We start from the raw sequence: 15,793 nt of genomic DNA, 5'->3' as shown, positions 1-15,793 counted from the left end.
TATAAAATAGAGGAAGATGGGCATGGAGGTTAGCTCAGGGCCAATCTTCCTCAGCAAAAAGAGGAGGATTGGCTGCAGATGTTAGCTCAGGGCTAATCTTCCTCGGAAAAAAAAAAAAACAAACCTAAAAAAAAAGACTATAATGTGTAATCAGTGTGTAAAGTACTGATTGTACTCTTACAGGCCAGATGGCCTTAGATTGGTGCCTTCACCACTTCCCTCCAGATCCTGAGACATAAGGATAATGTCCAAGAGGTTTCACTAAAATCATTTCTCTATGGAAGGACATATATCAATTGATAAAATTAACTATAAATAAGAGACATAATCAAATATGATTCAATCTGAAGTGATTTCTTGACTACCTCAGATATTCAGACCTGGATAGAACAGTATGACACACCCAATGGCCAACAATGGACTATAAATACTCTTTAAATAAGTCCTACATTACAAGTTTCCTCTACAAGAGAAAAACATTTCTTTCTTCCCCTTCCACCCTACCCACTCTTGGGCAAATATTTATTATGGACAATGCAAGGAAATATTGTTGAGTACCTCCATCATACTTGGTACATACCACAATAGCGATGCAATCCAGGATGTTAGGTTAAATCTAATGTGACATTAGAAAAAGAGCAGTTCAGAAAATTGCTGCATATTTAATTGCTTTTCCAGGGCACTAACAATGACCATGGTAGAGAAGACTAATATTTTTTTTTCCTTTTTGTATCAATATGTTCAAAATATATCTCCACTGTATTATAAAACAATAAAACAGCAAAATATTCTAAAATGATTTCATTCTAAATCCAAAAGTGTAATTATATCTACCTTATATTATATAATTATATAATACTTTGTATTATAAGGAAAAATATTTGCTACTTCTATTCTCACGGTTGTAGAGGTAGGCCAGCAGCACAAAATTTAGCTGGAAATCAAGATCTCTAGATCTAACGTTCATTATGCTCCTGACTTGTGATTCTTGTACTACCATATGTAAGACAAATCTCGATACTAACTTTATGTACTATCTACTTCATTATATATAAAAACTAAAATGAAAGTGCTAGTGAAGTCCAAGAGATTACTAAAGCAATAACATTTTTAGGAAGTAGATGTATCAATAAACAGCCCAGCTATTCAAAAGAAACCCAGAACTGACTTAGTTATCTTTAGTATAATAAAAACTAAGATTTTTGTCAAAGCAACATTAATACTGCAAAGTAAGGTTCCAGTTGGAACTTTTAGAATACTGCCTTCTTACAAGTATGCTGTCTAGGGTATCATAATGGAACCTCATGTCTTCTCTCTACATTCTCTCTGGGATAAAATTACTTCATCGAAAGCTTACATTAATTACCAATTATATAACCAAAAAAGCTCAGAAGGGAGCTCAAAACTGTAGATACACATATAGAAGTTTCTGGGTTATTTGCAAGAGCCTACTTAACATTACTACCAGGACATATACTACATGCACCAAAACATAGGCAACACTGCAATCACCAACTCTGTCTCTTACTCTAGGCAACATATGTCTCTTAATGTTTCAATGAATGGCATAACCTACTGCTGAAGCCAGTCATCCCTTCTTCAGTTACCTCACGTAGCCCCAAATCCTATAGATGCAACTTATTCAATTTCTCTGAGTCAGCCATTTCTCTCCAACCCCACTGAAATTATCCCCACTAATAACTAACTTTTTCCGTCTTTGAATTTCTATAAGAATTAATTCATGCTATTAACATGGCACTTATCACAATGTGTCATAGATTCTCATATACATGCTTCTTATTCGTATTTCTGTTAGGGTAATGAGTCAAAAGTAAAGTCAGCAGAACTTGTTTAATGTAAGATCAAGATAATTCATAGGATTTAAGCATCTGAAGTTTAAAAAATAATTATGATCACACAATTCCACTAGAGGCCACACATGAGAGACCAGATCTACATTATCTCCTAAAATAATTAATTAGCCCTAAGCAAAAGGTTGTTCTGAATCCTCTATAACAAAGTTTAAAAATAAGCATAGAGTCAAATTTATTCCAAGTAACTTGACTGCATCCTAGCAATACACAACATATCTACCACGAAACTGAAAATGCCTGGCATCTTATCAGAAATTATTAGGCACATAAAGGAGCAGGAAAACACAACCCATACCAAGAAGAAAAAATGATCAATAGAAAAAGCCCCAAGAAATTTCAAGGTGAGGGGCCAGCCCCTTGGCCGAGTGGTTAAGTTTGCGCGTTCTGCTGTAGGCGACCAGGGTTTCGCTGGTTCGGATCCTGGGTGCAGATGTGGCACCACTCATCAGGCCATGCTGAGGCAGCATCCCACATGCCACAACTAGAAGGACCCACAACTAAGATATACAACTAAGTACTGGGGTGAAAAGTATTAGCACACAGGGACTATAAAACAGCTATTATAAAATAAATGTTCCATATGTCCAAACACATATATGATGAGGAAAGAAACGAAAAATATAAAAAAAGATCCAGGGGCAGGTCCAGTGGCATAGTGGTTAAGTTCACACCCTCCACCTTGGTAGCCCGGGGTTTGTAAGTTCAGATCCTGGGCACAGACCTAGCACTGCTGGTCAAACCATGCTGTGGTGGCATCCCACATTAAACAGAGGAAGATTGGCACAGATGTTAGCTCAGCAACAATCTTCCTCAAGCAAAAAGAGGAAGATTGGCAAAAGATGTTAGCTCAGGGCCAATCTTCCTCACATACACACACAAAAGATCCAAATGGAACTTTTGGTGACGAAAAATGTAATATATGAAACAAAAAATATGTTGAATAAAATTAATAGCAGATTAGACAGAGCAGAATAGAAGACTTGATATATTTAAATACATAGAAATACAAACTATACAAAATGAAATCTAGAGAAAAAAGAATTTTAACAATTGAAAAAAGAATCAGTGAGCTGAAACAATATCAAGTGGTCAACATACATATAATTGGAGTCAAAAAAGGAGAGAAGAGTGACAGAAAAAATATTTGAAGATATAACTACATAAAAATTTTCAAATTTGATGAAAACTATAACTCCATAGATCCAAGAATCTCACAAGCCCCAAGCAGAAGAAAACCAAACGTGACATTAGGGTTTAATTGATTTTTTTCTATTTTATTTCTATTTTTTTAATATTTTCTATTTCACCGATTGCCACTCTGATCTTTATTATTTCCTTTGTTTTGCTTTAATTTTCTCTACTTTTTCTAGTTTCTGAATGTGGAGGCTGAGGTCATTGATTGCAGGACTGTCTCTTTTATAACAGAGGCATTTAGTCCTATAAATTTCCCCTTGAATACTGATTGAGTGCTATCCCATAAAGTTTTTTACTTTTCTTTAAACTTTTTATTTTGAAATGGTTATAGATTGGTAAGAAGTTGCAAAATAGTGCAGAGAAGTCTCATATACCCGACATCTGGTTTTAAAACCAGGAAATTGCCATTGGTACAATTCAAAAACCTTATCCAGATTTCACCAGTTTTACATATATAATTTCACGTACATTCATTTTGTGTAGACAGAGTGTGTGTTTGTGTTTGTGTGCAGTTCTATTCAACTTCATCATGTGTTAATTTGTGTACCCTCTACTACAATCAAGAGACAGAATGCTTCCATCACCGCAAACATCTACTTAACCCTTCATAGTCATATTCAACACCTCCCTCCTACTCTAAGTCCTGGTCAATGCTAATTTGTTATTCATCTCTATAATTTTGTCATTTTGAGAATGTTATGTAAATGGAAGCTCTTTTTCTCTTGATGTTTTTAAGACTGGTAGTATGCAAAACTTTCGAGATTGGCTTTTTTCACTCAGCATCTTTGAGATTCATCCAATTTGTTGCATGTATTTATACTTCAATCTACTTTTTTTTTCCTGAATAGTATTCTAAGATATGTACGTGTTTTGTTTTCATTTGCATTCAGTTCAAAATAGTTTCTAATTTCCCTTTTGATTTCTTCTGTGAACCATGTATTATTTAGAAGTGTGTTGTTTAGTTTCCAAATACTTGTGGATTTTTCCAGAGATCTGTTATTCATTTCTTAATTAATTCCACTGTGATCAGAGAACATACTTTGTATGACTTGAAAGCTTTTAAATTTATTGAGACTAGTATCATGGCCCAGAAGACGGCCTATATTGGTCAATGTTCCCTATGCACTTGAAAAGAATGTGTATTCTACTCTTGTTGGGTAGAGTGTTCTACTCAGTCTGATATTAATGGAGCAACTCAGGGTTTAAAGTGTGTTTCTCCTAAGCAGTGTATAGTTGGAGTTTTATTTTTTTATCCAATTTGACAATCTCTCACTTTTTATTACGATGTCTAGACCACTTATAACTACCATGAGTATTGATATGCTTAAGGTTACATCATCTTGCTTATTTGTTTCCATTTTATTTCCTTTCTTGGCATAGGTTGCTTTTGATTTCATTATATACATCTTTTAACATCACAGTTTACCTTCAAGTGATATTATACCACGTGCATATGCTATACAAACCTTACAAGAGTATAGTTCCATTTCCCACACTCTTGGCCTTTATGCTACTGTTGCCATACATTATATATATACACATACACACACACACATATATGAGTTTTAAAAATCACAGTAGATTGGGGCCAGCCCCGTGGCCGAGTGGTCAAGTTTGCGTGCTCTGCTGCAGGCGGCCCAGTGTTTCGTCGGTTCGAATCCTGGGCGTGGACACGGCACCGCTCATCTAGCCATGCTGAGGTGGCATCCCACATGCCACAACTAGAAGGACCCACAACTAAGAATATACAACTATGTACCGGGGGGCTTTGGGAAGAAAAAGGAAAAAAAATAAAATCTTAAAAAAAAAAAAACCCACAGTAGATTGATACTATTTTTGTGTTAACAGTGAATTTTATTTTAAAGAGGCTTAAAACCCCACATATATTATATGTTTTAACTGTTTTCAGTGTTCACCATTCCTTTCCATCTGGTATCAAAGGTTCTCCCCACCTTTCCAATAACGCCTTTAAAGGTAGAGGAAAACAATTATAGCTCCAATAAAACAGAAGGAGGTTCTATGAATCCCAGTCACCTTTCTATTGTGTATCAAAGCTACATTTCTGTTGAATGGTCTTTTAGTACCATTTAACAAAGAAAACTCAGTAAGCTTATGGAGGAACTTCTCACATACCCATGGATTATTTTAGAAAGAAGTTCAAAGTCTGACCTCCCCCCAATAAAACTGGTTAATGTCAGCAACTTAAAAATATTGCTGCTGTCAAATTACCTTAAAGAAAAGGAGGAAATATTATTTTTTCCCTAACTAAAACTCTCCCAAGTCAACTGAGTAAACACTGTTCTTAATTTACAAATTGGGAAGCTCTGAAGCAGACTAAAGAAAAACTTACTGTCTACTTTGGGATCATATTCAACGCTGGTTGATATTTGTTAGTCTCTTCTAATGTTTATCTTTGTTTTTGGCAAAGGAATACACTGAAATAAAATGGATAGTTTAGAAAATGTAATTACAGCGCGTAATTTTTTTTGAAGAAAGAAAAAATAGTGTTAACACAAAAAAGACTAATCTCCTCTGCTATAATCATTTTCTAAACTATCCCCAAATTTCTTATGATCAAGGCAAAACATTTTTTTGATATTAGATTCTTGACTTTTACTTTTACTGAGCTATACAGGAAGATTAGATTACTACCTGTAAATTCACTTTGCACATATAAATTAATCAATCCACTCAATTAAACCAGGTGAATTTGCTGATATTTGACTTTTTTTTACTTACTCAAAATGGCAATTTCTCACAGTTCAACCTAATAACAGAGTCCTTTCCGCCTCCACAGCGACTTCCCTAGGGAGCATTCTAGTATGATTCAATTTACGATACACCAAAATTCCTCAATTTTGTATCAGTCATTCAATTAATATATGTAGGAAGTGTGACTACAGTTGAGAATACACAATTTGGAGATTTTACTTACTCCACTTTAAAGTTAAGTGAGAAGTCTTCAGTGTTCCAGACAGGTTTCCCTTTCCCTCCCCGACCAGTCACCCCTTTACCACATATGCAGAACTCTGTTTACCAACTGGCAGTGTATTTATTATGATTACAGGGCTGGAAGGGGAGTGGGGATTCCGTGCTAAACATCCTGCTCTCCTGCTCTCTTCTCCCTGAGACAAAGTCTCTTTCCCATTTCCATTTACATCATTCTTTGTCTACTATTATTATAATTTCCGGAGTTTGTACAAGTCAGCTTCACTTGGTCTACAGATCCAAATTCAACCAAACACAAATGTTTGCAACATTTAGAATTTTACTCCAAATGGTTATATTTGAAAATACTTTTAGTAATATATTTATCAAGAAGGTTTAGTAAAACAAAAAACTTTCTGGCATCAGATATGGTATACCCATGTTGTAAGCGGTCACACCACCTTTTCAAATGGCTTCAGTAAAGGGAACTGGAGAGAAAGCAAGAGGGTAATGAGAAAGTTGTCTTAGTGAAGCTCTAACTTGTATAAAGGGCTCAACAGATGGGCAAGTAAAGACATTTCCTAAACTGGCTCCAGCATCGCTTTTGCCAATTGTATTTCAGGCTTTTACTCCTCTGATGCAGATGTTCATGCTTTGTGTATTTAATTGCTTCAGTCAGGTAACACACTGGCATGTCCAGGACTCTCAATCAAACAGCCTTTCTTTATTGAAGAAAACGTAACTTTAAAATCCAGGCTAATTCTGGGCCTCTACCCTCAACGTAAAGAAGCAATATAATAATTATTACAGGATTACTTATCTCTTAGGTATTTTTTTTTACCTATTCAATTATATCCACAGTAACATTTCACAAGATAAAAGAAAACATTAATTACATCTATCACTGGGATACAGATATTACAACGTGGTCAAAATCACAGAGAAGAGGCATTCCATTATTACGTCGTGAAGCCTGTCACTTGAAAATACGCACTTTTGAGATAAGAAACAAAGGTACAGAATGATGCTTCAACGTATATATTGTTTACAATTTTTACAGGACTTTAGCATCACTTCATTAACCATAACAACACCTTTATAAAAGCAAGTATTATTATTGATATTTTATATTTATCAAGTTTTTAGAGAGGTGGTTTCGAACTGGAACCCAGGTCTTTTCCTTATTCCAATGCTAGTCCATCTGGAATTCAAAAGGTCTAACATGAAATGCATTATATTACATATTTTAATTAGAAACTGTAGAATCATCAGTGACCACTTTCTGTCAAATTGTCTCTAATTCTTTTCTATTCCAACTCTGCAACATTTCACACGTTTGTCCTGTCTTCTCTACTATATAGCCTTAATCAAAGCCCTCCCATCTTGCTTGAGGATCACTGAGCCTCCACTCCCCTCCCCACCTCTGAACCTCCTATTATAACACTGTCAGAGTGATCTTTCTAAAACGCAATTCTGATGGTGTCATTCCAATGCTTGAAAACATTTGATGGCTTGCTACTGCCTACGGTGGTGGTTCTTGAACTGTACACCTGGGGATTTGTGTAGTTCTAAGAATTGAACAAAGGTGTTTGGAGCTGCTAAAATCAAGTAATGTCAATCAGCTTAATTCACCAGAAGAAAAACATTAAGGAATAGAGATAGTTGCATTTGTTTTTGCCCATATCTTTTTCTTACACATTTGGGACTTGCTACTGTTTGTGTACTGAACAGGCCTGTCAATATAACAAAACAAAACAAAACCCAATATAAATTCTGAAAAAGTCAACTATACTCAATCCAACATAAGTTAATTTCACCCTTGTTGAGAGGTAGGAGAAACTGTTCTCATGATTTTAATTTGAAATTATATAAACGTCATGTTTTTTTCTAATTCATATGATAGAGTCAAATATATGCTTAGACAACCTAGAATCTAACAACTCTTATGTACCCTGCTTCTGGAACCAGAAAACCATTCATATATTACCCCTCTGTGAAGGCTGTGGCAACTCATGTCGTTGCTCTCATAGTTCAATGTATACCCTTCACTGATGCATCCATCTCATTTTATTTTAGTTTTTTATTAAATGTCTGTCTCCTGAATTCGATAGTGAATTCATCGAGGACAGAAGCAACATACTATTCACGTTTAAATCACAAGTGCCTGACACATAGAGTTAACTCAATAAACACATGCTGGAAGAATCACGCAGTTCAATTACATAAGAGAGCAAGACTGCCAACTATTTGTTACAATTATGGAGCCTCATAACTTTAGAGCAAAGTCAATAAATTTTCTCTGTTTCCAATATAACATATAACACATTATAAACATAAAATAAAATAGCTTTAGAAATATTTTACTTCATGCTATATAATACAGCCAGGGAAGAAAATAAGTTTGATACAACAAAACTCCATTGAAAAGATGTCAATGGTGATTTTTAGGAAGTTTCTTAAAAATATACAGTGTTCAGAGACATCAAGTTAAATTAAGGATCTAGCCAATTCTACAAAATTGAATTATAATTGTAAAGAATTTTTAATTCTGTGACCATAAACTGGATAATAGATATTAAATTGTCTTTTCATGCCTCCCCTACAAAAAAGGCTGTTTCTAGCTCAATGTACATTTTCTCCTTAAGTAAAAAAAGAACCCAGATCAATCTCTACAAATGTTGGGCCTTCAATATGAAAGTAAACAGACAAATAAAATCCCAATGGAGTTACAATCATTACTTCATTATTGCAAGTAAAATTCTATAAAAATAAAAACCTGCTGATGTAGCTTTCATAGTGAAAAGTACTTAATTTTTTTCATGTCAGAAAGAGATACCAAGTCGTATGAAAGTTTATTATATCCTAGTATCTTCACTTTTTTTTTTAAGCTTTTGAGCCCACCAGATATTTCCCACTAACTTATATAACTCCAGGAGTATATCTCACAGCCAGGGAATATGAACAGCCAGAGGCAGACTTAATGTATGCTAAGGCTTATGGCTTACGTTTGTGTTAAATATCTTATTTGCCTCAGTCTGACTGTTTGTGGCCTATGGCCTATGGACCAGTGGTAATACGCATGGTTGCATTAAGAGTCAGCATTTTAAGATGAAATTTCAAAATACTGTCTGGAAGGAAAAAAACAATGAGAACTACTTACGGCCAGCAAGCAGGAACTGATAATACTGTACTGCATCTGCAGCGAGGAGCAGAGGGTGGTTTGCATTAAATGGTGGTTGCAATTCATTCCATTGAGGAGTTCTAAGGAATGGCAGAAGAATATTAATATTTAAGCTTAAAAGATAGGTTGTAAATCACCATCACTGTCACCACTTACAGACATTGATATAAACTCACACTATCTTTGTAATCATTAAAATGAACTTGTTGGGAGTGCTGAAACCTGAAACACAAGGCCATCTGCTTAAAAAGAATAAAAAGGTGGTAGTGAGTCATACAAATTACACAGAGCCAATATTAGTTTAATAGCAGAAGACCCTCCAACAGGATAGAGAAGACACTCAAAACATCGGACAGAGAGGAAATGTGTAATTCAAATATCAAAACTAAGCAGTTCTAATTTTACCTAATTTCTAACAATTGTTAGAGCTCTCTATTCTTAGAATATGTGTATATTTTAAAACAAAATGAAGCAGGTAAAAGTGGTTTAAAAAAATACAGCTATGTTAATGCTTGACTTATTATAGACCTAATTAGCATCTGAGTTCCAAAATGAGCCACTTATTTCAATAATGATGGTGCAGTAATTTTAATTATATTTGCCTGCTCCTAAACAGCTTGATAAATAAGATATTGATCAGATCAATCCAGTACAGTAAAGTAGTAGTAAAGACTACTGGAGCCTCCAAAAATCAATATAAGAATATTTTAAAATGTCAAAAGGAGAGAGATCGTTTTCATATCCATTTTTGTCTGTTTCCTTCCACACATGTCAGGACCAATTTTTTCTGTCTCTGCTGTACCACTGCATACTACATTGAACAGGTTTTCTTCTAGATGCTATTTCCCCCTCTTCTAATGTATTTTATTTCCCCCTCTTCAATGATTACATGCTTTTGAGAAGAACTCTGAAGCTTAATAAACATTTCTACAGTGCTTAACCATTATATCTTGGGGAATTACATCAAAGGAGACCTTCCGATGCATTTATATCAGTGTCCATTCCCCCTAAAGGCTGTTTCAACGTCGTCTCTATTTTCAGTGAGCATGAGGCTGGAAATAGGGGAAGCACTCAAGTTCTATATGTGAGATAGAAAAAAACCCAGGTCCTAGAAAAGGTAACACAAAGATGCAAGGAGAAAGTAGTTAAAGAAGAAGTATTCTCCAAGGCATGTACCAAAGACGATTGAAAACATATGACTACACAAAAATTTGAACATGAATATTCTTAGCAACATAACTCATGACAGCTGAAAAGTGGGAATGTCTACCAACTGATGAATGAATAAACAAAATGTGGTATATCCATGCAATGGAATATTATTTGGCCATAAAAAATGAAGTTCAGATATATACTACAACATGGATGGACCTTGAAAATATTATGTGAAGAAAAGGAAGTCAGATGCAAAAGGTCACATTTTGTATGAATCCATTTATATGAAATGTCCAGAACAGGCAAATCCGTAGAGACAGAAAGTAAGCTGATGGTTGCCTAGGACTGAAGGGTTGGGGGAAAATGAGGAGTGACTGCTAAGGTGCACAGGTTTCTTTTGGGAGTAATTAAAATTGCTTGTGGTGACCAGTGCACAACCTAGGGAAAATTCACTTTCAAATGGATGAATTGTTATATGTAAATTATATCTCAATTAAAAAAGAAATGAAGTATCAATATACCCAACAACAGGGATGAATCAAAATAATTTTGCTAGGTGAAAGAAGCAAGATAAAGAGTACACACTCTATGATTCCACTTACATAAAATTCAAGAAATCGCAAACTAATCTATAGTGACAGACAGCAGATCAGATGTCGCCCGAGGCTCGCTGGGCATATTACCAGGTAGGGAGAAAGAAGGGCAGGAGGGAGAGATTACAGAGATCCACAGGAAAACATTTGGTGGCGATGGATATATTTATAATGTTAATTATGGTGATGGCTTCAGAGCTGTATACATATGTCAAACCTTATTCAAATTGTACACTTTTAGTATTTTATAGCTCAGTAAAGCTGTTAAAAGAAAAGAAAGTAGGTATTACCTAACCAGAGTCCAGCTGGCTCGAGGTGATGTCACCATTTCCAGTGGGGTGTCATCGCTGATCTTGGGGGCAGTGCTAAGCGGTCGTGGCTCCATCATGTGCTCCACTAAGGTCCCATAACAGCTAATAATGTAGAGGGATTCAACTACAACTTGTTTGGACTGATCTACAAACAGAAAAACAGAACCTAGATGTGTGATAATGGCAAAAAAGGAGCCCAGCATAATTTTTACAAGTTATTGACCTTTCAATCTGTTCCGGAGGATGCTGAGAGAAAAGAAGAAGGTAGGAACTTTTTCACATGGTGCCTGCTCCTTGCCTAAAGGTTGCCTCTTATAAGTAGACGCTATTGCATATGAAATTCTTTATGCCATCAAAATATTTTTAAATCTTGAGCAATTTACTTCAAGAATGATGTGAATACACTCAAAATTCTAATACAGTGAAACAATATTTTACTAAGCCTTTTTTATTTGTCTGCAATGTAATTTGTCCCACACTATGAAAAAGGAATGATATCAGGTGGGACAGGGAAGGACTGACTGAAAAGGAACACTGTATGGACAAAGCTTTAGTTACCCTGGATGGACCAACTCAACTGCATAAGAGGCTCTTTGTATGCCTAAATCAGCCTAACTTCTCATTTATTTTGCCTCAGAAAACCTTCTCTTCTAAATTTCTAGATTAAAACAAACAAATGAAAAACACACACGTTTTCCTCCTGCAAATCCTCTTCCTTATTTTCTTTCAATGGGATCACTGGCCCCCATGGTAAATGAAGACCAGTAATACTTCCAAGTCAGGTGCTCAATATGGATCTAATCAAATGACTTTATAAGGAGTACACATGTCCTCACTACCAAAACAGGTTTAGTCCTCTATCTTGGGTTTTACAGTAAACTTAGGAGCATATAAAACCACTCATGAATGCTGGGTGGGTCACTTATCTCAATGCCAGAGGAATCAATTACAGCTGATTTGGGAAAATGGCTAATGACCAGGCAGTGGAACATAAAGGAGTAGCAAGTTAAAAGGGTAATTAGAACAGAAGGGAGAAGCATTTGAAATCGAGCTTCAGAGGGTTTTAACTAGTAACAAAAAGTCATTTCGATAGCATCATTAAAGCTAAGGAGGTAACAAAAAAATAAAGATGGGATAAGAAAATGGAAGGCTTGCGTACTTTACTGTATCCTCTCCCACTTAGGTAAGGAACCTGCTGTGCCTGAGATCCTATTTCCAAGGAAAGGGCCACTGAAAGGCGATAACAAGGGAAAAGGCTGATGTCTGACTGCCAGGATTAAGCGTAAAAGAGAGCCATTTTGCCAAGAACAATACGGCCTGTGGAACTAGTCAGAGAAGTGCCTCGTTAACAACTCAGTTTGTGACCTACTTTAATAGACTAAAATAATGAGAAAATCTTAATATTCAAAATTCAGTACTTTGTCCATGAGTATGGGCATTCTCTTCTACACAGAAACATTAAGGAATCCTATACTAAAATATAAACATTTTAGATCTTGATGCTGGTGATCTAAGAAGGGATTAAGCAAAAAATTATATAAATTCAAAGGAGCAATGGTTACCATAAAAGATGACCATTATTTCTGAGGAAGAGCTTGTTTTTATCTTTTAATTTATGACGTGGCAGAGCTGTTGTTGGTCTTGGTGTTTTTTGGGGCAAGATTTAGCATTAAAAAACTTAGGATCAAACTATGCTACCGTCACCTACCAACTAGTGCTTTTAGCTAAGATATTACTCAGCTTACTGGTCTCATATTCTTCATCTCTAAAAATGGAGTGAAGTTAGCTTGCCAAAACTGTAAAAGCTACAAAAAATGGTATGGAATTGACAGTGTTAAGAATGCCTGTAGACTGTTGCCAAGAAAACAAAATAAAAACCCTCAATGAGCAATTTTTTCACATTTCTAGTGAGAGAATAGCCTTTCTTCTAGACTAGGCTTGAGTAGTTGAGCAGAGACACGCTAATTAAATGGAAAAACTGGTTTCTAGAATATTGGCTTCAACATTATTCAAGGAGGATTGCTATGAATTTTCCTCAAGAAACAAAAACTACAAATGGCAACTTTAAGCTTCAGTAACAATACGTACCTTTTTCCCTTTTCAGACCTGCATTATTTGCAAACCATGATCTAGATGTCCCAAACATGGCAGCCACACAAAATTCTCCGCCCATTGATTTGCTGGGTGAAATTTGTGGAGGTGGTTTAACTTTGCTTAAAAAATAAAATGAGAGTTAAAAAATTACCATGATGAAATCACAGTCCTCGAGACAATGATGCATTTTCCTTAAATTCTACCGCTAAGTATGCAAACCCTCCAGTGTGGACATGCATTTTGCCTTAAGTGCTAACTGGCGGTGTGAGACTGTTCTGCAGTGGAAGTGAAATTAGTTCAAAGTTTCAGAGTATTATCAAAACAGCAACTTCTAAGACCAATAAAAATTAACTCCTTTCTGAAGGATGTGCTGGTAAAGTCCAAGTCACTTCTTTTCAGGTAGATAACTTTTCCCTGGAGATTTCAAGTGGAACAATAGAACCAGCAAAAACATCTTACGATTACAAAATAGTTTCTCATTTCATTTTGATATATAAGATGTGGGATTGACAATACAGGTGAATGAAGACAGCATGTATGAAAACGGCAAGATGATACAGAATGAAACCCTGAAAATGCTCTTGGCCACAATGCTATGCAGAGTCAGACAACATAAGGGAAGAAGACCTAACGCTCTAATGCAACTATATTCACTGATCTTCCTATCTGCTGTTGATGTTTTCTTCACAGATTTGTGAAAATGATGTGTCTATTTTTGTGCTGTTTCTCATTTGTTTGAGGACACGATAAGTAACTGCTGCTACTTCACATATAAAAAAGTACTAGCTTTCCTCTTTGTTTTCCCCAAATCAGCTTTCATATCATCAGCTTCTAATATCAACCTTTCATCTTCTTTCAAATCTTACATTTCTCTTCTCTTTCCATTTGTCAAAGACTTCCCCAAAGCTCATTAGCAATTCTGCCAACCACCTTAGATAAATGGTAGTGTTATTTTGTCTAATTCCCAGACCAGACAATGGCCTCACTGTACATCAGTCAAGATCACAGCCCAGCTGGGGCACAAGAATAACAGACTTCTGATGCTTCTACTCTGCTAGTCACTCTCCAATGTCAAATAGCATTATTTCTACCCTCTGTTGCTCACTATCCATTATCTCTTTATCTTTTAATAAAGTGTGGTTGGATGGAGAAAGATTGGTTTTCGGAGTCAGGAAGAAACTAATCTGAATACCAATGCTGCCACTAATTAGCTGTGTCTCTTTTAGTTAAGTTATTTAACCTCTCAGAACTCAGACTACTGCTATATAAAATAAAAATAGTAATGTCTACCTCACAGGGTTATTTTGAGGGTTATTATATTTGTTCTCAAAGTGTGGTCCCTGGTTAGTAGTACCACTTGGGAAGTTCTTAGACATGCAAATATTCGTCAGGCCACACCCCAGACCTACTGAAGCAGAAACTCTGGGGGTGGGGCCTAACAATCTGTTTTTTAACAAGCCCTCCAGGAGATTCTGGTGCATGCTCAGGTTTAACCACTGTATTAGGTAAAGTGCATAAAGCTCTCAGGGCAGTGTCTTCCCATATAGTACTCAACAATGTCAACTCTCTTCTACATAGCACACAGCCTTCACCTAATTTTCAAAAATCAGACTTCACTTTGGCAACTCAGTTTCCAGGTCCTTACAACCCTTGAAACAGTCTCTCACATATTCTACTTTCGTAGACTTCTGCTAAGACATGTTCGCGCTAGGGAGAGCAAAACGTCTCAATCAGAGGCCACTGTGATTGGTCCTTTTGGTCTCTCCTTTTGTACCAAATCCATGGTAATGCACAGTGCCATATACAAAAAGGCCTCTTTTTCCATCATTACCATTTCTTAAACATTTCGTATCAATACCCATAAAAATCACATCCATGCCTAAAATACCAAAACCAGTCACAGCTAGACTTCCACTGACAGGAAATAAAGACATAGTTTTTAAAAAAGTTTCTGTGAGGAAATGAATCTGGTTCTATGATCAGTTTCACGCCTCCCTTGCATTTGCCACAATTGCAATAACCTACGGACAGAAAAGACTCCCCTCCATCTAACCTGAACCAACACGCCCCTTCCAGGGCATCTGCGTCAGCGCTGACCTTTCTGGTTACGATGCTCTCTGTTGGACTACCTTAGAATGTAAATTTCCCTTCAAAGCCTTTCTTTCCATCACCAAACTACTATCATTGAGCTGTTAAGTTCCTGTAACCAGTAGCTTTTAAGTTCCCTTGGTCATTTTTAACCTTAGGAGTTTTGGGAGTTTGGAGGAAGGAGGAGAGAGAAAAACCATTCCAGAATTTTTTTGAAAGTTGTTCCCAATTGTGTGATAATGTGTTTTTTACTAGAATCATCTTCAGGGAACAATAATACCACAATGTACAAACAAGCTTCACAAGGACAAAAATCAAAGCTCTTTGCAAATTACTGAATGCTATTTTTGTTGTGTTTTTTTAAGTCATGTCGTA

General features: G+C 36.0%; 1 protein-coding gene across 10 annotated transcripts in view; it reads right to left on the bottom strand.

Moving 5' to 3' along the window:
* The window catches only part of BCAS3 (BCAS3 microtubule associated cell migration factor), a 570,105-nt gene that overhangs the window by 280,025 nt on the left and 274,287 nt on the right, over window positions 1–15,793 (bottom strand). For all 10 annotated transcript variants that reach the window (XR_006890461.1, XM_046674305.1, XM_046674308.1 and 7 more), the window contains 3 exons: window positions 13,325–13,449; window positions 11,216–11,381; window positions 9,157–9,257 (listed from right to left, as the gene is read on the bottom strand). Coding sequence is in view for 9 of the 10 variants with exons in the window: in XM_046674305.1 (XP_046530261.1) it covers window positions 9,157–9,257; window positions 11,216–11,381; window positions 13,325–13,449 (392 nt within the window). In the remaining variant the exon portion in view is untranslated. The remainder of the gene's footprint in view (window positions 1–9,156; window positions 9,258–11,215; window positions 11,382–13,324; window positions 13,450–15,793) is intronic.

Source organism: Equus quagga, chromosome 11, assembly GCF_021613505.1.
Source record: "Equus quagga isolate Etosha38 chromosome 11, UCLA_HA_Equagga_1.0, whole genome shotgun sequence".
In the NCBI taxonomy this organism is placed as follows: domain Eukaryota; kingdom Metazoa; phylum Chordata; class Mammalia; order Perissodactyla; family Equidae; genus Equus; species Equus quagga.
The sequence above is the reverse complement of the archived record's forward strand: the minus strand, read 5'-3'. Positions and strand labels throughout refer to the sequence as shown.